Source organism: Dipodomys merriami, unplaced genomic scaffold, assembly GCF_024711535.1.
Source record: "Dipodomys merriami isolate MVZ:Mamm:240054 unplaced genomic scaffold, mDipMer1.0.p SCAF_45, whole genome shotgun sequence".
In the NCBI taxonomy this organism is placed as follows: domain Eukaryota; kingdom Metazoa; phylum Chordata; class Mammalia; order Rodentia; family Heteromyidae; genus Dipodomys; species Dipodomys merriami.
Genome location: NW_027206013.1, coordinates 5,380,432 through 5,405,340, shown reverse-complemented (window position 1 = coordinate 5,405,340; position 24,909 = coordinate 5,380,432). Strand labels below are relative to the sequence as shown.

Below are 24,909 nucleotides of genomic sequence, written 5' to 3'. Positions count from 1 at the left end.
TTTTCTAGTGGTTAATTGGAGATAAGAGTCTCATGGACTTTTCTGCCTGGGCTGGCTTTGAACCATGATCCTCAGATCTCAGCCTTCTGAGTAGCTAGGATTACAAGCATGAGCCACCGGTGCCCAGCATTTACTGGGTCTTATTAGTGATTAAAAATATAGTAATATGGTAACACAAAGTAAAACAACAACAATAAAAAACTGAAGGCTTTGAAGGTAGAAATGGAGTTCTCAGGGTGTTCAGAGGAGGGAGGTTCAGAGGAGATTTCCCTGGGAGAATTCAGGTAACTGTTCACAAGGAAGGTGGCATGTCAGGGTAGGGAGGATCTGGACTTGGAGAGATGATAAGATGATCATTCTACAGAATCCTCACATCTCCTTACTTTTGTCCAGCTCTAAGACTTTTTTTTGGGTCAATTGTGAGGCTTGAACTTAGAGCCTGGATTCTGTCCTGGAACTTTCCTGATCAAGGCTAACACTCTACCATTTTGAGCCACAGTACCACTTCTGGTTTTTGGGTAGTTAATTGGAGAGAAGAGTCTAATGAACTTTCCTAACCAAGTTGGCTTCAAACCTTGACCCTCAGATCTCAGCCTCCTGAGTAGCTAGGTTATAGACATGAGGCACCAGCACCTGACCCTAAGCTCTTTCCTGAATTATTTCAGCTTCACACTCTAAACTCTGTTCTCACATCTTTTTCCAAGTTTTACATTACCAAGACCAGCTGAGAAATATTTGCATATGGGTCCCAAGCGACTTTTTCCGTCTTTCCAACCATGACTGGTATTAATCAACCTTCTTGGACTTTAGAATGACCTTTCCCCTGCCAGCTGCTGGAGGGTGAGTTCTTAGGGTTTATTTCTGTTTCTTCTCTAGATACCTTTTCTACTTCTTAGATATTTTGTTCATCTTGCTATTCCCAGGAAAACTACTACAAGCTTTCAGAATATACACTGAGAAAGGGACACCCTGCCAGATGTTGAGAAAGTCTTGAGACATGCTCTTCCTGCTTTCTAGGATGCAGTGGTACCCAGAATATCTGTTGACTGATTGCATGTAGAAAGCTCCTGCTTTGTGTCTTTCAATCTGAACTCTAGCAGACCTGCCACCTGTTGCAGACATGTTTGCTGTGTTTATAATTGCCTGAAATGTCACCATCAGAGGTGAATTCCTTTGGATCAGTGATGTTCTTTAGCTTCTGTGATCCCTTTGGAAGATACAAACACAACTGATACAGGCAAATTACCAATCAGTGATTTTCATGAGCCTTCTTGAATGCCTGCTATTGACGGGTGTAGTCAATTGCTAAAGATTAGTTAGCAGCAAAGAGAGAGAAAGGGTGAAGAAGACTAGAGACCTAAGGCAGAGGCACTGTCCCTATTTTGTTCTGGAACGCTAGGTCTGGGCCTGAGTACGACTTGGATCAGGAATAAACTACAGGCTGATAGACAACAATTCCATGATAGGCAAAACTACCATGAGAAGTTTTGGTCATCATGTATTAATGATATATGCCATTTTTTTTCTTACTTCCAGATTTTCAGTGGCTCCCTGTGGCATGTGAAAAAATCCTTCCTTTGCTTTCCCCCCTCCCTCCCTCCCTCCCTCCCTTCTTCCTTCCTTCCTTCCTTCCTTCCTTCCTTCCTTCTTTCCTTCCTTCCTTCCTTCCTTCTTTCCTTTCTCTCTCTCTCTCTCTCTCTCTCTCTCTCTCTCTCTTTCTTTCTTTCTTTCTCTTAGCATTAGAGATCCTATGTGTAGTGTCACTTCTCTGTCTCTCCTCCACTCTTGTGTGACAGCCAGTTCCAGTGGCTGACATTCTGCCAACACTCTTATACTAGTTACAATCAATTGCAGAGTAAGGATTCCTGAAAGTTCCTACCATCTCTCAGGGTAAAAGCTTTGAATTGAGTTTGAATGGCTGGTCCTCTAGGTTATATTTATATGAGCCCTTTGCATTCTTATGGCATTTTTCACTTTTTTTTTTTGTACTGGGGTTTGAACTCAGGGCTTGGGTGCTGTCCCTTATCCTTTTCTTCTCAAGGCTAGTGCTCACTATAACTTAAGCTACAGCTCCTCTTACAGTTTTTTTAGTGGCTAATTGGAGATAGGAGTCTGACCAATTTTCCTGCCTGGGCTAGCTTTAACCTCAATCTTCAGATCTTGGCCTCTTAAGTAGCTAGGATTACAGGCATGAGAAAAATAGCACCTGGCCATTTTCATGTTTTTGGTGTCAGCTTTGTAGAGATATAATTAATATACCAAATAGTATTTTTTTTGAGGTGGTGGTACTGGATATTGAACCCAGGGCCTCATCTATGGTAGGCAAATAATCATTTGAGCTATGCTACCAGCCTCTGTTTTGTTCTTTTGCTGCTTTGCTAGACTTTTGCTCATGTACCTCGGATTGGCTTCAGATTCTCAAACCTCCTGGCTCTGCCTTTCAGTAGCTGGGATTACAGGTGATACATACCACCACATGCAGCTCCCATCTAGTACTTTTTAAAAGGGTGATAGTTTATTAGGTACTTTGCTATGCTTGTAAGAATGCATATAAAAATATTTTATCCCTTGTTTCACACATGAGCAAATAGATCTAGGTGGAGTGATTGGCTTGAAGCCCCATGGTAAGCTATTGCAGTGCTAGCTGTCCAGCAAATTGTTCAAGACTTTTGAATCTCAGTTTCCTTGTAGGCCCCTCCCTCTTAGAGCTGACTGTGGTTGAGTCTCCAGAAAAATGAGGAATGTGCAAATGTTTCAGAAAACAGAGTGGGTTACAGGAAGTACCAGCATGTGGGGAGGTGTGTCCTTTTGCCGGACAAGGTCACTCTTCTGGTTTTCAATTAAAATTTTGATTCTTTCTTCCTCAGGCTATGGTTTCTTCTAACCGAGGAACTGTTGGAGGTTTCTTCTTGGCAGGCCGCAGTATGGTTTGGTGGCCGGTAAGTTTTTTTTTTTTTTTCCCTGAGATGTTTGACTATAAGACTTCCTTTACAGACCCATTTTCTTGTTGGCATTGGGCGATGGTTATTCTTTCTTCTCATCTGCTCAGCAGATCTCTAGTACATCCTTAATTTCTTTTTTTCTTTTAGTACTTTAAATATACTCTTCTTGAGGTAAAGATTGTTTTGTTTTGCTTTATTTAACCTATTTTACTTGGCATAATTTCTGACATGTAACTAGAGGCATTTTATTAAAAAGGAATAAAACACTTAAAAATAAGATAAATCATTTGAAAATTTCTAAACTCTTAGAAAATGAAAAATATAGTTTTGAGTAATCCATGACTTGGAGAGTAAATTTCTTTTCTTCCTTTCATTTGCCAATCCTGATGCTTGAACTCAGGGCCTGGGCACTGTCCTTGAGCTTCTTTTGCTCAAGGCTAGCACTCTACCACTTGAGCCACAGTGCCACTTCCAGCTTTTTCTGTATATGTGGTACTGAGGAATTGAACCCAGGGCTTCATGCATGCTAGGCAAGCACTCTACCACCAAGCCACATTCCCAGCCCTGTAGAGAAAATTTCTTAAAAGGCACTGGAGAAATTCACTGAGCTGAATAAACATGAATGTATACACAGATTAAAAATGTTGTCATGTGCAGCTACAGTAGTACTAAGAGAGCAATTTGTATCAATAGATGCTTATATTAGAAAATGAAGTTGAGATGATGGAAAATAAAAAAGAAGTTGCTTTCCTTGAGCACATGGCCACATTCTAAGTGCTTACTATTTGTGGATAGTGACACTGCAGATCTTAGATATTGGGCAGGGAAGATCTAGAACATTCCTCTATTGTAGCACATTCTATTGTATGGGGCCACTGTATGCAAGGGAGATTTGATGAATTAGAGTGGAACAGGACTTTGCCATTAAGTTGCAGTTTTTAAGATTTAAATTAATTAATTATTATTTTGTGCTTGTACTGAGCTTGAACTCAGGGCCTGATCACTGTCCTTTAGCTTTTTCCCTCAAGGCTAGTGCTTTATCACTTGAGCCACACCTCCACTTCTAACTTTTTGCTTGTTAATTGGAGATAAGAGTTTCACAATCTTTCCTAGACGACTGGCTTTGAACTATGATCCTCAGATCTCAGCCTCCTGAGTATCTAGGACTGTAAGCATGAGCCACTGGTATCCATCTTACTTCAATTATTTTGAAAACAGAGCATCCCATCTAATACTTTGGTGCCCTCCTGTAACATCTAACACTTCAGTTTGTACTGAACCTCTTCTCTCCTCCCCACACAACCAGAAGAAACATACTACTTTCAAGATAAATCATTGCACTTTTAGATAGCTATGTTTCTTTCTATTGATTATAATCAAGCTGGAATGTTATCTCTTTATGTAAAGAGGGCTGACTTAGTGGGAGTGGGAGGAAGGTCCAGTGTCTAATCTCTGGGTTTGAGAGAAGCCCACGAGGGAGGTGATATGGTGTAGAGTCATGATTAGATTTGCCTGTTATATAAGCTCTGGGAATACATTATAGTTTTTTTTTAATTTAAATTTTTGCTAGTCCTAGGGCTTGAACTCAGGGCCTGGATACTATCCCTGAGCATTTTTTGCTCAAGGCTAGCATTATCCTACTTGAGCCACAGCTCCATTTTTGGATTTTTGCTGCTTAACTGGAGATAAGAGTCTTGTGAACTTTTCTGTCTGGGCTGGCTTTGAACCATGATCCTCAGGTCTCAGCCTCCTAAGTAGCTAGGATTACAGATATGAGCCAGCGGCTCCTAACAACACATCATGTCAGAAGCAGCAATGATGTCTTTCTTCCTGTTAGTGCCTGAGTCTGGCTTGCCATTGATAGTCAGTTGATGAGAGAGATTAGCTTTACCTAAACAGGTAGGGCTCAGTGGTTTACATGGAGTTTCTCATGGGTTTTGTTTTCCTTTACTTGTGACTCAGGATTGGATTATTCTAACCAATAAAAAAAACAGGCCACTGTTTGCCTTTTGTGCAGAAGTTACTGCTTCCTTATTGAAGCTGACATTCGATTCTTCTGCCAGAGGTAGTTTATGCCATTACATAAATAGTTTCTAAAGCTTGGCCAGGTCTCAGAACCACAGGAGATAAGGCAGGTATAGGACATAATATTGTAACTAGCTAGTGACTAGCCAATGGACTGCTAAGAAATGAGAAGGCAGTGGTTCCTTTAAGTTGCCAAGGCAACTTCCCCAATGCAACTCTTTCTGGTACAGGGCACTTAGCAGCCTCCAGTGATGGACACTAGTGGGTACCTGAGACTGTATATATTAAACTGTGTAGATTTAACACTCAGATTAATTGATCATGTGAATACATTAATACAGTTTATATGGGTGATCTATTTATACCACTGAAAAATCATTAGTTACAACTATACATGGTCCACATTTAAAACAAATCAATGATTTACTATAATATAATAAGTATATATACATAGAAGTTATGTTAATTTTTCATTTCCTTTTGTGCTGTCTCCTGGAGATTGAACTCAGTGCTTCAGCACTTTTGTCTGGCTATTTCTGCTAAAGATCGATGCTTTACCACTTGTACCATAACACCACTTCCAGTTTTTTTTTTTCTGGTTAATTGGAGATAGTCTCATGGATTTTTCTGTAAGAGTTGGCTTTCAACTTCAATCTTCAGATCTTAGCCTCCTGAATAGATAGGATTATAGATGTGAGCAACAAAGGTCACTTGGGTATTTCTTTTTTTTTTTTTCTGGATCTGGTCGTGGGCCTGAACTCTGGGCCTGGGTGCTGTCCCTCAGCTCTTCAGCTCAAGGCTAGCGCTCTACCACTTGAACCACAGCACCACTTCCGGCTTTTTTCTTTTCTTTTCTTTCTTTTTTTTTTGCTTATGTGGTGCTGAGGAATTGAACCCAGGGCCTCATGCATGCAAGGCAAGCACTCTACCACTGAGCCACCTTCCCAGCCCTTGGGTATTTCTTATAATCAAGCAATGGCATTCTACAGGATAAGTAGCAATGCTGTTTCTTTTTAAATACATTTTCTTCATGTAATATGTCTTCATGATAGTGTCTTAGATACAATCAAATGTGTTTGTACTTGAACTCAGGGTGAACACAGGGCCTAACACTTGCTTTGGCTTTTTTATTTATTTTATTTACTTTTTGTTTTTCACAGCTGGTGTTCTACCACTTGAGTCTTGCATTTAGTCCAGCTTTTTGCTGATTAATTGGAGATAAGAATCTCTTTGATTTACGACTTGGGCTGGCTTAGCATCTCGATCCTCAGATATCAGTCTCTGGAGTGGCTAAGATTCCAGGTGTCATCATCAGCTGTTAACCTGATTGCTTCCAGTGTAGGGGGAGTAGACAGAAAAACTTCCAGAAGAGAGTCCCAGGGGATCTAGGGGAAGGAAGACAGTTCTGGAGGGACTTGTATTGCCCTGGGTTGATAATCTAGGCAGGAAGGACTCCAGAAAAGCAGAGAAACCAGAGGAAGCTTTGATAGAGGAGAGAGGCAGGAGGTGGTAGGCAGTCCTTGATTTTAGAGGGGGCTTTGGTGAAAATCCATGGGCTCAGGAGAAAGGCCTTGTTCCTAAAGTTAGTGAGTCTTAAAGACAGAAGTTGTACCTTGGACAAAAGTGAGGGACCATCTGAGGGGCAGAGAAGGGACTCTGGGACTGAAATTGCAAGAGGAATGAACTTTCATTAGGAGCCAGGACAGGATCCTCCAGGAATCTGAGCCGAGCCTGAGTTGAGCAAGCTCCACGCACTGATTCACATGACGTGGTGCTGAGGTAACTTAGCACTGGCCAGTGGGTCGGGATTTCCCTTGTCTGTGGCTCTGTGGTTTGGCTCCTTGTACTAAGAGCTGTCGGAGGACAATGGGAGAGCAGGAAGACGGAGGAAGTTCACAGCCCAGACATGCAGGGGAATTCCCCCCTCCTTGGCAGCAGGAATGACTAAGAAGCCAGGCCCAGGGCTGGGAAGGTGGCTCAGTGGTAGAATGCTTGCCTTGAATGCATGAGGCCCTGGATTCAATTCCTCAGCACCACATAAGCAGAAAAAGCAGGAAGTGGCACTGTGGCTCAAGTGATAGGGCACTAGCCTTAAGCTGAAAAGCTGAGGGACAGCGCCCAGGCCCAGAGTTCAAGCCCCATGGGAAAAGAAAAAGAAAGAGAAAAAAAAACAAAAAAATGAAGCCAGGCCCCAGTCACATATGCAGCACAGGCCAGAGGAGGGGTGTGCTTTGGGAAGGGAGTTTGGTGATACTTTTACCTTGAAGGAACTGGCTCCATGGGAATGTCAGGTTCCACAGGGCTGAGCCAACCCTCTGATAATCCCTTGGCTGACAGAGGCAAGCATTCCACAGGGTGGAGGGAGAGTGGGAACCATAGGAAGAGCCAAAGGATTTGGCTTTCCCACTTTGTGACACTGGGTAATTCATTTAACCTCTGCGAATCTCAAGAGGCTCTTCTGTAATGCGAGACAGTCAGATGAGGGAATCACCAAGGCTCTTTTCAGAACTAAAATTCCAAGATTCTTGGTGGCAGGACAGGGGTACAAACACAAGAAATGAGTACAGGCTTGCTACCTACTTGTAAGGTATATTAAATAGGTAGGTTTCATTAGGTAGCCGATGAAGAGAACACCACAAGCTATTCAGGCAGGAGAAGAAGTTTATGTTTTATTTATTTATTTTTATTTATTGTGAAAATACCGTACAGAGGGGTTACCATTACATGGGCAAGGTAATGAGTGCATTTCTTATCGAGCATTGTTGCCTCCTCCTTTGTTTCCCCTTCCCATCCCTTCCCATCTCCTTCCCCCTCCTCCCCGCTGTTCTCCCCTTACTCCCTGTCCCATATAACATCTTGTACATCTCATTGTTGCAATGGGTCCACCTGTATCACTATTTAAACAATTAGTTTTTTTTCTTCCCCTCCACAGATTATACCAACATCAAATACAGTGAAAGCAGGGGTTATACTGTGGGGGAGGGACATACAAAGCAACAAAGAAATCATCTTATAGGGCTGGGAAGGGGGCTCAGTGGTAGAGCGCTTGCCTTGCATGCATGAGGTTCTGGGTTCGATTCCTCAGTACCACATAAGCAAAAAAGAAAAAAGCCGAAAGTGGCCCTGTGGCTCAAGTGATAGAGTGCTAGCCTTGAACTGAAGAGCTGAGGGACAGTGTCCGGGCCCAGAGTTCAGGCCCCACGACCGGACCAAAAAAAAAAAAAAAAAGAAATCATCTTATAAATATGTTAGCAACAATCACAAGAAAGAAAAAAAAATTTGAACCCTTATCTTGGGGTTCATTTCACCTAACACAACTTATCTGACCGTTTCTGCTTGTCTCTGACATATACTAGTTATTGAAAATAAGGGAAACCATGGAACCTATGTTTCTTTGAGCCTGGCTTACATCACTTAATATATTTTTTTTCCAAGTCTTTCCATTTCCTAACAAATGGGGCAATGTCATTCTTTCTGATGGAGGCATAGAATTCAATTGTGTATATATACCACATTTTCTTGATCCATTCATCTGCTGAGGGGCATCAGGGTTGGTTCCATATCTTAGCTATGGTAAGTAATGCTGCAATAAACATAGTTGTGCTGGTAGCTTTAGTGTGGTCTTGTTTGTGATCATTTGGGTAAATGCCCCAAAGTAGGATTGCTGGGTCATAGGGGAGCTCTGTGTGGAGTCTTTTGAGGAACCTCCATACTACTTTCCAAAGTAGTTGAACAAGTTTACACTCCCACCAACAATGCAGTAAGGTTCCCTTCTGTCCACATCCCCTTCAGCATCTGTTGTTATTAGAGTTCTTGATTTTTGCCATTCTAACTGGGGTGAGGTGATATCTTAACGTTGTTTTGATTTGCATTTCTTTTATGGCTAGGGAGGTTGAGCATTTCTTCATGTGTCTATTGGCCATCCTCTTTCCTCTTCAGAGAAGTTTCTCTAAGTCTTTAGCCCACTTATTTATTGGGCAGTTGTGAGAAGAAGTTTATTTACTGAACTGCTGCCCCCACCATGCATGGTGGAGAAGCATGGCTGAAAAGGAAAGTGGGGGGGGGAGGAAGGGGGGGGCACCCGGGGACCCACCCCTGGGCCAGAACTTATCTAGGCCAGGGACAGGAAGAGGTGTGGCCATACTGGATCTGGATGTGATCTTAGGGTCTGGGACCCTTGTAAGGTCAGATGGGAGGCATGTGACCAGAGGTGGCCCAGGATGTGACCTAGCAGGAGGGGAAGGTGACTGCTTCCAGTCCTGCCAGTTACCTAGGTAACAGATACTGGGTGGAGACTTAGCCAAGACATAAGGAGGTGTCCCTGTGCAGACCTTACACTACCAGCAAGGATCTTGAAGAAATAATGGACCAAGTGAGGTTGCGCATACCTGTAATCCTGGCACTCAGGATGCTGAAGCAGGAGGATCAGTAGTGAGCTACATCGTGTCAAAGAAAACAAAACAAAAATAATACAACAAAGCATAACACCAGAACAAACAAAACTGTAGGTCTTTCAACAGCAAGAAATAATTTCTTTTCCTTACTACCAAACCATTGTCTGAAAATACTATGTTGCGGTGTTTTAGGGTATGGGTTGAGAAGCGTTTTGCATAAGTCCAGATAGTAAAAGCTTCTATCTTTGTAGCTGTGTGATCTTTATGTTCTCTATTCAACTGTGCTGATAAGGCATGAAAACACCCACAACAAGTAGATGAATATAGTTTGTATTCTAATAAAATGTTATTAAAAAGTTTTTTTTTTTTTTGTCCATAGAGGAGCTTCAACTCTGGGCCTGGGTGCTGTCCCTGAGCTCTTCAGCTCAAGACTAGTGTTCTACCACTGAGCCACAGCACCACTTCCATTTTTCTGGTCATTTATTGGATATAAAAGTCTCATGGACTGGGGCTGGGAAGGTGGCTCAGTCGTAGAGTGCTTGCCTTGCATGCATGAGGCCCTGGGTTCGATTCCTCAGCACCACATAAGCAAAAAGAAAAAAGCCGGAAGTGGCGCTGTGGCTCAAGTGGTAGAGCACTAGCCTTGAGCTGAAGAGCTGAGGGACAGCGCCCAGGCCCAGAGTTCGGGCCCCATAACCAGACCAAAACAAACAAACAAAAAAAATCTCAACCCTCAGAGTTCAGCCTCCTGAGTAGCTAGGATTATAGGCATGAGCTACCAAAGCCTGGCAGATTTGTTGCTTTGAAGACACATGTTCAGTCTCAGAGCAGTGCCTGACAGCAAACTTTCAGATTTCTTATTTTTCTTTTTTTTAAATTCCAAGTCTTTTTTTCTTTTAACTGGAACCTTTTGAAAGACTGTCACAAGCTTTCCTGATTGAAGGCTCAGTGTTCTAGCTGGTTCGAACTGTAAAGATGATGATTAACTTTGTAGCCTGCCCAAGTACAAAGATAAGCACAGAGCTGGGACTCGCTCTGCTCTCCTGACTGGTTGGGTCTCTTCCTTTTCCTCCTTTAAAATGGAAATGTATGGGCTAGTAGGTGTGGCCTAAAGGTTAACACTTTCTTTTTTACTTATGGCTGTTGAGAGACCTACAAAGGATCCTTAAGTGAAGAGGTAGCTTCTCAAAGTTTGAAAACCAATCGGGTATTAAAACCTGAAGAACGGCTGGGTACAGGTGGCTCACGCGTGTAATCCTAGCTACAAAGGAGGCTGAGATGAGAGGATTATGATTTGGAGCCAGCCTTGGCAGCAAAAGTCCACCAGACTCTTACCTCCAATTAGCCACCCACAAAGCTGGAAATAGAGCAGGGGCTAAGTGTTAGAGTACTAGCCTTGTGCAAACAAAGCTCAGAAACAGAACCCAGGGCCTGAGTTCAAGCCTCAGAACTGGCATGTGCCTGTGTGCACGTGTATGTGTGCATGTGTGTGTGTGTGTATGTGCACATGCGTGTATGCACCCACCCACCCATCCAACAGAAAAATAGCCACTTATGATGTCACTAGAGGGCATAAAGATCATTTTTGGTAGGCCTAAGGTAGGTAACAGCTCAATGAAAAAGAAAGGAAAAGAGAGATCCGGAGCAGATAGACAGAGAACAGGCAGAAAACAGTAAGGATGAAAGCTCTAGGAAGAAGTGAGGAGAGACCAGTAGTTGCTCATTTAAAATCCTGGGAGAAGTAGTTAGTGTCTCCTTTGACACCCCAAACCCATTGGGTTCTTTCCTGTTCCAATGGCTTTTTGTCTGTATGAATCTATCTGTGTCCTTATTTATGCCCATGGCCCATGATGAAAGCTTAATGCTTTCTATCTTTCCATGACTTACTTTGTGTGTGTGTGTGTGTGTGTGTGTGTGTGTGTGTGTGTGTGTGTGTGTGTGTATGGGTGTACCAGTACCAGGGCTTGAACTTAGGGTCTCATGCTTTTGCTTGGCTTTTACACTCAAGGCCTGGTGCTCTACCACTTGATCTACAACCCCACTTCTGGTTTCTGTTGGTTAAGCTCCTATCTTTTTTTCCCCCTACTGGCTGCTGTCCTCATATTTGCTAACAGATGAGCACTTCTGTGCTCAGAGGAAGCAAAAGGTAAATGAGAGTCAGTGTTTTCAGTTGGTTGAAGAGTACAGAAGCTACTGGCTCATAGGAAGTCTTTAGATTATTTGCATGAACAATCTATCTGGGTTTTCCTTGTCTACCATTTGCATATGGCAAGGTGAGCCACATGCACCTAAGTGTATCTTTTCAGGTAAATTTATTATTAAATTTTTTATAAAATTTATTATTAAATATTATTAAAGTTAAAATTAAGGACCTAGATTATGGAGCCAGCCTGCCTTGGTTTGAACCCTACCCAACTCCATACAGTCCTACTGGTAGCCTCCAGTGAGTTATTCTTTCTGTGCCTCAGTTTCCTCAATGATGAGAGAGATTATTGCACCTACCTCATAGATATTTTTTTTAGTGGTACTAGAGTATAGATTTTTTTTTTTTTTAGTGATACTGGAGTTTGAAATCAAGGTCTTGTGTTTGCCAAACAGACACTTTACCACTTGCTCCATACTTAGCCCCATGAAGTTGTTTTGAAGATTAAATTAGTACATGTAAATTCTCAGGATGATATAATTAGTACTCCTCAATTATTATAATTATTTTTATTTTAGATTATTATTATTAGTAGTAGTATGACATTGCCCAGGGCCTAAGCAATGTCTCTGAGGTTTTTGCTCAAGGCTAGAGCTCTACCATTTGAGACACAGCTCCACTTGTGGCTTTTTGGTGGTTAATTGGAGATAAGAGTCCTACAGACTTTCATCCCTAGGCTGGCTTTGAGCCATGATCCTCAGATTTCAGCCTCCTGAGTAGCTAGGATCATAAGTGTAAGTTACTGGTTCTGTTTATTATTTTTTTAGACAACGTTTTACTCTATAACCTTGGCTGGCCTTAAACTCACAATCTTCTGGTCTTAGCCTGCACTGCCACACCTGGATTATCACAATTATTACTATCTCATCTCTAGCCTCCCCCCTGAGCTGTGAACCAAGTCATTAATGAATTTGTTCATTCATCCATTTGGTTGTTCTTTTATTCTACAACTACATGGTAATTACCTACTATGTGCCAGATCCTATGATAAGTGCTCATGCACATCTGTGTGTATGTCTGTAAATCACTCATATTATATATAATACAATATTACATATAATACATAATATACATAAATATGCATATAATATACTACCAACAATTATATGAATGTACACATATTGATGTATTATAAATGCATTATATAGTGCAATATATAAGACATTGTGTTATAACATGTATATATAATAATACAATGTATACTATTACATGTAATATATAATTATATGATATATAATATAATAGCATGTTATATGACATATAACATGTAATATATATTACATTAAACAATACATTATCTATAACATATAACATAATATATAATATAAGATATATGCATTATATCATATACAACATATATCACATAGATTACTTTATATAGATTACACTATATGTAATATACTATATAATATGTAGTTATACTCTATTATATATTATATTCCATTATATATAATTATATATTGTATGATATACCATATATATTTATATCTATTACTGTCAGGAAGTATCTGGGAAGAAATGTATTTGAGTGCAGAGTCGGTGGGAAGGAAGGAGAAGGGTCTTCTTTAACCTACAAAAGCAAGTCAGTGAGGGCCTTTTCTAAGACCTGTAAGAGCAGGGAGGAGCCAGGCCGGATTGAGAGCTATTTAATAAGGAGATGGATGGATTTGTTGCTTCAATCTGATTGATGGGGTGATGGGTGGCAAGTCCTTAGCCTCTCTGAGAGAAGAATTCAGGGTCAGATACACCAAGGAGTCACACAGAGCTGATTTATTCAAGCAAAAGCCAGAGTTTTCTGAAGCAGAAGTGATGGGAAAGCAATAGTACATTCCTACAGGAGCATGAGGGTTTGTGTGGCTTGAGGGTCAGTTAAGTGTCCTGTGCCCCCAGTATCGGGCACTTTTATGGGACAAGGTTTCGTGATTAGGCTAATGAGTATGCTAAGGGTACACACATCATTGTGGAGGTTTCCAAGCATTGGGAGAGCATTTATAAGCATTGGGGGAATGGAGAGTGGGTTTACCTAATGGAGTGTCCTCAGAGCCCAGCTGGAGGTGTGTGTGTGAGAACCCCCACTGGAATGAGATGGAAATGAGGCTTCCTGGTCATTCTTTGAGATGGACAAATCCCTGTTGAGGCTGTTGCTGGCGATGGCTGCTGTGGGAAGAAGTAACTTCAAGTGTAGTCAACCATTTGACCAGAACAGCAGTGGAACAGGACGCCTAGTAAATGTACCTGGTTAGAGTTCTGGGTCTGTTCCCTGGCTCCTTTGTGGTGTTCATCATTCCTTTCTACCTTCCTACCCTGATCATAACCAACATGCATCTTACACAGGGACTGTCTATCACATTGTATCCCAGAAGTATGGATAATTAATTATTTTATATCAAAACTAGCAAAGGAGGGCTGGGAAGGTGGCTCAGTGGTAGAGTGTTTGCCTTGTATGTATGAGGCCCTGGGTTCGATTTCTCAGCACCACACGCACAGAAAAAGCCAGAAGTGGCACTGTGGCTCAAGTGGTAGAGTGCTAGCACTGAGCTGAAGAGCTGAGGGACAGTGCCCAGGCCCAGAGTTCAGGCCCCACAACCGACCAAAAAAACCAAAAACCAAAAACCAAAAAAAAACTAGCAAAGGAGAAGAAGGCCATGGCAAGAGCTGGGTGCTATTTATATAATCTGAGCAAAAGAAACAGAAGAGTCAAAGGCTGAGCTAGGAAGGAACTTGACGTAGATGAAGAACTAAAAAATGGATCTTCAGAGGAGAGAATGAATCCTTCAGACTAGATTCTTCAGTAGGTCGGTGATTCTAAAGATGGATTAATCTATAATTGGCAGATTTGTTGGTTTAGTCTAGCGACCTTGACCTCTAAATGCCACCATAAGACCTCACTGGCTTTTTAAAATTTTTGTGTGTGTGTCAAAGAGCATTGGGAAAATACTAGTTTGGCAGTGGTTTCCCGATTTTCTGTCATTTTTTTGTTCTTGGTTCAGGAAGAGATGAACGTGGAGATCATGACTGAAAGACTGCCATTGTCTGTGTGGAGAGGACAGAGTAAACAGATGATGAGAACGCTGCAGCATAGCTATGTCTAAATATTTACCAGAGTCTCAGGAATAAAATATTCCGACAACACAAGCCCCACCTCTTTTCCTGTCCCAATCCAGGAAGTTCAGAGGCAACCGTTAAAGGCTGAACCTTTCCAACATCCCTTCCTCTCCCCTTAAAAATGACACCTGAATAAAGGGAAAGAGAAGCTAATCAAGGTCAAAGGCCAAAAAATGTGGTATTTACAGGGGAGGATTGCAATGGTGTAAGTCCAAATAATTAACTTCTAGCTTAACAGAATGAACTCCAGGAAGCTGAAGCCAGTGTTAGAGACGGAGGGGTGTGGCTAAGGGAAGGGGAGCAGACAAATGGAGAGAGGAAGGGGGGCAGTGAATTCAATGTCCATATGAGAAAATGGGAACCAAGAATGATGGAAGGGGTTGACATGGATCAAAATGCACGGTATTCATAAATTGAGATATTGCATGACTACTTGAAGATAATTTTAAAAATAAACTAATAAAAAGGACCAAAAGGCCAGTTCACCAGAGGGTGAAGGAAGAATCGGAAATGAAGTATATAGTTAGGCGCATGCTGTTCCTGAGTTACTGTCAAATGGGTAGCAGGATCTCACCACACTGTTCTCGATTAGGGACAGATAGGAGAGAATATTCAAGAAGGAGGAAGTCTCCTGGTATGTCTATGGTCTTCTGTGGGCCCATAGGGCAATTATTTTACTCCTCTGATCCTTAATCTCCTCATCTGTACTATAAAGATGAGAATAATACAAGCCTTACAGAGCTATTGTTGGTCATAAAATAAGACAAAGGCCTAGCCAAGTACAGGTGGCCCATGCCTGTAACCTTAGCTACTCAATAGGCTGAGATCTAGAGGACTGGAGTTTGAAGCCAGTTCAGGAAGGAAAGTCTGGGAGATTCCATCTCCAAAATAAACAACAAAATGCTGTCTGGAGGCGTGGATCAAGTGGTAGAGCACCAGTTGTGAGCAAGCAAGTTGAATGGGTGTAAGGCCTTGAGTTTAAGCCCTTGTATTGACAAAGAAGAAGGAAGAGGAGGAGGAGAAGGAGGAGGAGGAGGAAAAATAGTTGCTAGTTTTCCTCTCTCATTGTCCTGGGACTGGGGCTCTTAAAATGTTGTACCCGAGGCTCACAGCAGCAAAATGACTTGGCTTAAGCTCACACATGGCAGAGCTGAAATTAGAAGAAGCAGGTTGGAAGGCTCCCAGGATACATATGAGGGAAAGAAAAAGAATATCTCCAGGCACTGATGTCTTAGGCCTGTAAACCCTAGCTACTCAGGAGGCTGCAATCTGAAGATCTCAGTTCAAAGCAAGCCTGGGCGGAAAAGTCTGTGACATTCCACCTCTAGTTGATGAGCAAAATGCCAGACTGGAGGGGTGGCTGAAGTGGTAGAGCACTAGCAGTGACTAAAAAAGCCAAGCAATAATGTCATACACACACACACACACACACACACACACACACACACACACACACACACACACACACACACACAGATTGTCAGTGTATTTAATGGTGCTTTCAAGTATGATTATTGAGTTAGGGCACTTAAAAACATATTTTTATAATTGACATGTACTAATTGGGTATATTTATGGAGACTAGTATGACATTTCAATATGTATATATGTAATATATAATCAGCAGATCAGGATAAATAGAATATTAAATTACTTCAATGTTCATTTCTTTGAGTTATGAATGTTCAAAATCCTCCCTAATACCTATTTTGAAATATTAAATTTATTTTTTTCAAATTCATTGGTTGGCTTTGTTTTCTTTTGGTTGGTTGTGGGGCTTGAACTCTGGTCCTGGGCTCTGTCCCTCAGCAATTCAGCTCAAGGCTAGCACTCTACCACTTGAGCCACAGTGCCACTTCCAGTTTTCTGGTGGTTCAATTGGAGATAAGAGTCTCACAGACTTTCCTTCCCGGGCTGGCTTTGAACCACGATCCTTAGATCTCAGCCTCCTGAGTAGCTAGGATTATAGACGTGAGCCACTGGCACCTGGCTCAGTTTTGATTTTGAAGTGCAGTCTTGTCAATTTCCTTGGACTGTTTTGGTTCCTGGTCCTGCTTGTGCATAGAATGTCTGTTGTCTAGAGTATGGAGGTAAAGATGAAGCTACTGTGTAGAACTTTAGTCACTTTCCTCTTCAGGGTTCAAATTTTGTTTTCATGTGAAAATAACAAGATGGCCCTTACTCATTTCCAAGGTGATTGCAGCTCTCATATGAGACGGGTGGGATTCAAGCACCTGTTTTCTGTTTTGTATTGCATAAAACCTGATTGCAGTCAGTGTCAGTGACAGTTTTGTGTCTTTTGGTAACATCAATGCAAGCACCTAATTTTCCTGTCAGTTTGTTCTTGGCATTCAGGCTCTGTCAGGTGAGTCAGAGAAAGCTCTGGAATGGCTCTTCCAAAGGCTTGAAACCATTGTGTTCTGATTATAAAATTACACAAGCCCGCCATGAAACACTGAAAAAAGTGTAACTTGGAAAAGTGCAAAAATAAATTTGTTTTATCATTTATTTATTTATTTAGTGGTTAGTTTGAACTCAGGGCCTGGGTGCTGTTTCTGAACTTTTTTGCTCAAGGTGCTAGCCTTCAAGCCACAGCCCCCTTTTCAGTTTTTTTGGTAGTTAATTGGAGTTAAGAGTCTCAGACTTTCTATCCTGGGCTGGCTTTGCACCATGATCCTCAGATCTTAACCTCCTGAGTAGCTAGGATTACAAGCTTTGTTTGTTTTATCTTTAAAGATAAACACTGTTATATTTCTCCACCAATTTATACACACATCTACACATACCTACATTCCCATGTGCATTTAAACACTTTGAAGATCAGGCCAGCTGATCCTGAGCTAAGGCTCAAGCTTATAACCCTAGCTACTTACAAAGCAGAGGATCACAGTTCCAGGCCAGCACAGGGAAAAAGTTTGAGAGAGTCATTTCAACCAATGGCTGGGTGTGGTGGTGCAGTCCTGTCATCTCAGCTACAGGGGATAGGTAGATGGTAGTCCAGAATGGCCCAGGCATCAGGCAACACCTCCTAGTCTCAAAAATAACTTCTACATGGCTCAAGTAGTAAAGCACCTACCTACCAGGCAAGATTGAGGTCAGTGATGCAAAAACACAAAATAAGTAGATGAAAATCAAACATTAAAACAAAACAAAAACCCTAATTACCCCCCCCCAATATTTTGAGAATCCCATAGTGTATGACTTTATATGTATGTTATTGTTAATTATCATAATCCTTATTGTGATTTGGGCAGTACGAGGGTTTGAACTCAGGACCTTATGCTTGCCAGGCCCTGAGCTCCACACATGGATATTTATTGATTTAATTAATCTTCTTCATTACATAGCGAGTTGCGTTATAATTTTGTACATGTGAATAAAGTACTTTGGGTATATTCAGAAAAACCATAAAAACAAAATCCCAGTTTCCACTTTACATTCCTGTCATTCTCTCTCTCTCTCTCTCTCTCTCTCTCTCTCACTTACTCACTTGCTTGCTCTTTTTGTGTGTGTCTGTCTGTCCTGCAACTTGAACTCAGGGCCTGAGTGCTGTCCCTAAGCCTCTTTTGCTCAAAGCTAGCACTTCACCACTTGACCCACAACTCTACTTTCAGCTTTTTTGGTAGTTTATTGGAGCAAAAAGTCTCATATTCGTTCCTTCCCGGCCTGGCTTTGAACCACAATCCTCAGATCTCAACTTCCTGAGTAACTAGGATTATACGTGTGCGCCACCGGTGCCTGGCTTTTCCTTTACTCTTAGGTCTAGATCTCACCTATGAGAAAGAACCCACACTATTGGCCTTTGCATCCTGGCATCTTGTAAGGAGACTTCATGTATTTGAATACACTCTGCTGTCCTAAGTGCAATTTTTCCTGGCACGTCCCTACTCTATGAAGCCAGAAGGAACAATAGAAACCCCAGGGGTCCTGATACCAGGAGAGAGGCATGAAAAGATTTGCTATCACTTGTTATGCAGAGTCCATTCTCAAGGAAGGCCCTGTAATAATGTTGTTTTTTTAAAAAAAATTTATTCATTTATTTATTTTTGTTGGTCATTGGGCTTGAAGTCTGGGCCTGGGCGCTGTCCCTCAGCTCTTCAGCTGAAGATGAGTGCTCTACCACTTGAACCACAGCACCCTCTGGTTTTCTGAGTGGTTAACTGGAGATAAGAGTCTCATGGACTTTTCCTGTCTAGGCTGGCTTTGAACTGTGACCCTCAGATCTCAGCCTCCTAGTAACTAGGATTACAGGTGTAAGCCACTGGTGCCTGGCTTAATTTAAAATTTTAATATATTTAATTGTAAAAGTGATGAACTGGGACATTACAGTTACACAAGTAAGTAATGAGTAGATTTCTTTTAATTTTTTTTTTTTTTTGGGTCCGCTCGTGGGGCCTGAACTCTGGGCCTGGGCGCTGTCTCTCAGCTCTTCAGCTCAAGGCTAGCCCTCTACCACTTGAGCCACAGCGCCACTTCCAGCTTTTTTCTTTTTGCTTATGTGGTGCTGAGGAATCGAACCCAGGGTCTCAGGCATGCAAGGCAAGCGCTCTACCACTGAGCCACCTTCCCCGCCCCGAGTATATTTCTTTTTAAACACTGTTATCCCCTCCCCCATTTTCTCCTGCTTACCCCTCCTTACTCTTCCACTCCCCAAGTTGTACAGTTCATTTAGTTTATAGTTTGTTTCCAATGTAGTATCAAGTGAGTATCATTGTTGCATTAGATCATTCTTTGTCCTGCTGTTTTTGTGATTCCCTTTCTTTTCCACGGTTTGGAATAAATTTATATACTTTGTCTTGTATATAAGTTTATCTGGGATACTGTTCTTTGGGAATTAGATCTAATTGGGCTTCATTGTGGAGACTAGAGCAGTGTTTTGGTGGGTGGAATTTGATGGAGGAGGAGTTCCAGGGAGATGGAAACGGCATGATTAAAAATGGCCAGGGGGGTTGGGTGCTTTCTGCTCATGCCTATAATCCTAGCTTCTCAGGTGGCTGAGATTTGAGGACTACAGTTCAAAGCCAGCCCAGTCACAACAGTCTGTGAGACACTTATCTTCAATTAATCACTAAAAAAAACACACACACACACACAAACTGGAGTGGAACTGTGGAACTGTGGCTCAAGTGGTAGATGATGCAGTAAGCACAAAAACTCAGGGATAGAGCCCAGGCCCTGAGTTCAAGCCTAGGATCAGCATACAAACAAACAGATTTGGGAGACAGCCTCTTTAAACCTAACCTTTTTATCTTCCAGATCTTAGCGTTTTGACTTAGTAGTTAGGAACAGTAGATTTATTTCTAGGACAGGTCAAAACTAAGTCGAAGAAATGGTGACTTTGAATGGAGTCTAAACTTTATTATGCATAAGAATCACTGGGAAGCTGGGTGTCAGGGGCTCATACCTGTAATCACATACAGGCTTTATAACTATTTCCCCCAACCCCCATCTGGTACTCAGGGGCTTGAACCCAGGGCCTTGCATTTTCCTTCAGCTTTCTTGCTCATGTCTGGTGCTCTACCACTTGAGCCACACCTCCAGCCCAGCTTTTTGCTGGTTATTTGGGGATGGAGTCCTTCAGACTTTTCTTCCTGGGCTGGTTTTGAACCATGAGTATCTAAGTCTCAGCCTCTGACTAGTTAGGATTGGCTGGTGCTTGGCTTTTTTGAATTTTCTTGAAGGGTGAAATAATTTGTCTTTTTGGGAGAACTTGGAGTAAAGGGACACTAAGTAGAGTCAGCCAGCTTACAGTCATTACTAATTCCTCATCTCCTTTGGATCCTGCACAATTCTGGCAAGAGGGGATGCGAAGTCCCCAGGTGTGAGCACCCAGATAGTAAGAGGCCAGGAAAACATTCAACTCATATCTATATCTAACTCTCATATCTATCTATCTATCTAATCTATCTAATCTATCTATCTATCTATCTGTCTATCTATCTATCTATCTATCTATCTATCTATCTATCTATCTATCTATCTATCTATCTATCTATCTACTATTTTTTTTGTCGATAATGGGGCCTGATCTTTGGGCCTGAGCATTGTCCCTCAGCTCTTTAGCTCAAGGCTAGGGCTCTACCACTTGAGCCACAGCACCACTTCCGGCTTTTTCTGCTTATGTGGTGCTGAGGAATCGAACCCAGGGCTTCATGCCTGCAAGGCAAGCACTCTACCATTGGACCACCTTCCCAGCCCTCTATCTACCTTTTTCCCAGTACTGGGGTTTGAACTTAGGGTCTTGCTTGAATGTCAATCTACCACTTGAGTCACACCTCTAGCCCTGTTTTTTGCTGGCTATTTTAGAGATGGAGTTTAGCGAACTTTTCTGCCTTGAACTACAATCCTCTAAATCTCAGCTCCCTAAGTAGCTAGGATTACAGGCATGAACCACCAGTGCTGGTCTCAAGTGATTTTTTTTTTCCTTTAAGCTCATGCTGCCTTTGTAGTGGAAAGAATTTTACTTTAAAATCTTGGTGAGTTCTTAGGACTTAGGCCTTTTAGCCCGAAGCTGTCAAAAAGGTCACCCGCTAGGTCCCTAGGACGGGGTGGCAGCCAGGACAATGATATAACCCCAGTTGTGCTTTGGGGAGGTAACTTGCTTATGTGGTTGTGTTTGTGGGGGTGACTGATAGGAAGGTGCGACTTGAGGTCATACAGAAACAAACAAACAAACAAACAAACAAACAAATGTTGCACAGTTCTAGTTCTGTCTAGAGCTAGACAGGCAGCCAAGGGTGATGTAGAAAGTGCTAGAAGCAAGGACTTTGTGAAAGTAGAATGAGAGATTGTGGTAAATTAGAGTGTACAGTTCATGGAGCAAAGGGAAGGAAAAGAGAATGAGTTAAAGGTGGTACCCTTGAGAGAAATGGACCCACGCTGATTCCAGAACATTCTAGTATTGTAAAACAAACAAACAACCCTTTGGCTTCATTCTGTTCCCCTCACAGAGGATGAGGAGAGGGCACCAGGACCGCCTGAGATATGTTAAAGTCCAATGGCGCCCCCCTCCCCCTGGGGGGAGGGTGGTGGGAGAAGGCTTGTTGAATTTAAGATTAATCTAATTCAGTTAATCATTTCTGATAATGATGTTCTTAATGGTACAGCATTAGGTTTAATAATTGATCAAGTGAAAGGTGATAAATCATGAAAGAATGACTCTGAGCAGGTGGGCAGGTAGCTTTCGAACAGTTTCTTGGTGTAGTGTGTCTTTTGGGAAACACAGATTTTTGTTTTAGATTTGGACCATCTTAGGGACATTAGAAACATACACACATGAAAATAGCATAGTGCAATCTATTAAAATTGTGTTGGAAGTAGGGGGGCAAGGGGAGGGAGAGAGATAGAGGGGTGTTTTTGATGAGGGCATGCATGTGTAGAAATGCTACAACAAACCCTGTGTGACTGGTATGTGCTTGTAGAAAGTTCAAAGAATTTGAGTCAGTTAACAAGGACAAATTAGAAAATTAACTTTTAGCCCCCTCCCATCTTCTTAGCAAAAACAATTATACAGCTGATCCCCAACCTACCAGGGTTCAGTTAAACATAAAAGTTCTTCAACTTTGTGATGGTGTCAAAGTTTGCCAATGCAGCCATTACATTTTGAGAATAATAAAAAGCATGAATTATAATTTATCACCTTCCACTGGATCAACCATTAAATCTAATGCTGTACTACTAAGAACATAATTATGAGTTATATAACGCCCTCTTATAGAACAGGCTTTGTTTTCGACGATTTTTCCCAACTGTGGGTGAAAAGGTAAGTGCTCTGAGAAATCTTAATGTTGGCTAGACTGAGACAATGGTGTTGGTAGATTAGGTGCATTAAATATACTCTGTGTGTGTGTGTGTGTGTGTGTGTGTGTGTGTGAGTACTAGGACTTGAACTCAGGACCTGGACACTGTCCCTGAGCTTTTGTGATCAAGGTTAGCGCTCTACCACTTGAACCACAAACTCCACTTCTGGCTTTTTGCTGGTTAATTGGATAGGGGAGTCTGCCTGGGCTGTCTTCAACCCACAATCCTCACACCTCAGCCTCCTGAGTGGCTAGGATTTCAGGCGTGATTCACTGGTGCCTGGTATCCAGGCTCCTCTATTTGACGAGTGACCGAGGCCCAGGTGTTTCTTTGAAAGGATTCCTTTCCAGAACATTGTCTACTAGTTACCGGAAGCCTGACTGGCACACGGCGCTAGGCCCCGGGCTCTCCAGAGGACATGGAGTTGAACCCTCTGGAGTAGCCTTGAGAAGACTTTTCTGAGAGCTCCATGGGTTTGGGGCCTCCTTGTGTCTTCATTACTTAGTATGGGGTTCACAGAAGACTCACGGATGATCTGTTTTGGGGATACATCCCCCCTGCCCTGTCTCTTCCACCTTCACCATTTTCCAAGGTACTCCCCCCCACCTTTTAGGGGAACAAGTGACTCAAACATAGGCCATCACAGTCAAGACCCCCGCTTGCCCTGGGCTATCACGTCCTTCTTTGGCAGACTGTATCTCTTCTGTCTTTGGCCCATCCCAAGGGTCTTGGTGAAGCCTGGCATCCACACCTGACTTTGTGTTTGCGTTTTTCAGATCGGAGCCTCTCTGTTCGCCAGTAACATCGGAAGTGGGCACTTCGTCGGGCTGGCGGGGACGGGCGCCGCCTCAGGCATTGCCATGGGGGGCTTTGAATGGAATGTGAGTATCATCAGAACCAGGGAGTCCTCCTGGTGGAAAGAACCTGTACTGGGCAATCATGACTACCACAAAATACCTGAGGCAAGCTAATCTTATAAAGAAAAGAAGCCCTATTGAGCACATAGTTGGAGATTAAAAGTCCAAACAGTTTGGTATAGACTCTTAGAAGCCCCCCCATCCCCTACACCCCCCCCCCACCTCATAGTAGATGGCAATGGTGGTGCATGTATTAGAGACAGAGAACATGGCACCCATATGTGGGGGGCCAGAGAAGCTGGGTGAGACCACAATCAGGCTTTTTTTTTTTTTTTTAACTCAGGGCCTGGACCATTTCTTCATACTTTTTCTCAAGCTTGGCACTCCTGTCACTTGAGCCACACCTCCATTTCCAGCTTTTCCATGGTTCATTGTTGATGAGAATCTCACAGACTTTCCTGCTCCTGCCGGTTTGAATAAGCAATCCTCAGATCTCAGCCTCCTGAGTAGCTAGGATTGTACAGGCATGAACCACGGTGCCAGGCTGAGGCTCAATTTTTTTTTTGTTGTTGTTGGTTGTGGGGCTTGAACTCTGGGCCTGAGCGCTGTCCCTCAGCTCTTCAGCTCTACCACTTGAGCTACAGCGCCACTTCCAGGCTCAAACTAGTATAACAACCTTCCCTCCAGACCTATAGCCAGGAGAAAGGCATCACTTTCGGAGCAGTGGTCTCAATTACCTTTTATGCCCCACCTTTTATTTATTTATTTATTTATTTTTGTCGGTCATGGGGCTTGAACTCTGGTCCTGGGCTCTGTCCCTCAGCTCTTCAGCTCAAGGCGAGCGCTCTACCACTTGAGCTACAGCGCCACTTCAGGTTTTCTGGTGGTTTATTGGAGATAGGAGTCTCACGGTCTCTCCTGCCCGGGCTGGCTTTGAACTGCGATCCTCAGATCTCAGCCTCCTGAGTAGCTAGGATTACAGGCGTGAGCCACCAGCGCCCGGCCCCACCTTTTATTTTTATTTTTTTTTAATGCCCCACCTTTTAAAGGACCTATCACCTCCTACTAAACTAAGGAATAGGTCTGGAAGATGTAAAACCTTGTGTGGACATTTGTTAGATCAGATCCAAGAGAGAGTCTTAGAACTTAGCCAGTTTAGTCAGTAGAGGAGATTGAAATGTTAGGGAGCCCCTTAAAGACACCTGGAGCATAGATGGGAAGGCTGGGGTATATGGAAGCAAGCTCAGGACCCTACCTCCCTTTTACCATAGTAGCAGGAGATGGTCCCCCCACTCCTACTGTTTATGGCCTTTTTTTCCCCTGGGTGTTAAAAAGACAAGGACCTCAAGGACCTCAGTACCCTTCTAGCCAGTTTGGAGATGTTTACCATTATTCTCCCCCTGTTTCTCTAAATGTTATTTATTTATTTATTTGCCAATACTGGGACTTGAACTCAGAGCCTCTGGCTTTCTCTTAGCTTTTTGGCTTAAAGCTGGCATCCTACTACTTGAGCCATACCCCCCTGCTTGGGGCAGGGGCGGTTGTTGGTTCATTGGAGAGAAGAGTCTGATTTATCTGATTGA

The 24,909-nt window shown here is 42.5% G+C and overlaps 1 protein-coding gene across 2 annotated transcripts in view; it reads left to right on the top strand.

Annotated features, from left to right (window-relative positions):
* Slc5a1 (solute carrier family 5 member 1) overlaps positions 1–24,909 on the top strand; it is a 66,880-nt gene that overhangs the window by 5,080 nt on the left and 36,891 nt on the right. Inside the window, exons 2-3 of one of the 2 annotated variants that reach the window (XM_069994462.1) lie at positions 2,868–2,939; positions 23,246–23,350. In XM_069994462.1, coding sequence (XP_069850563.1) covers positions 2,868–2,939; positions 23,246–23,350 — 177 coding nt within the window. Of the gene's footprint in view, positions 1–2,867; positions 2,940–22,996; positions 23,062–23,245; positions 23,351–24,909 lie in introns of those variants that run through there. The other variant, XM_069994463.1, reaches the window with a different exon arrangement.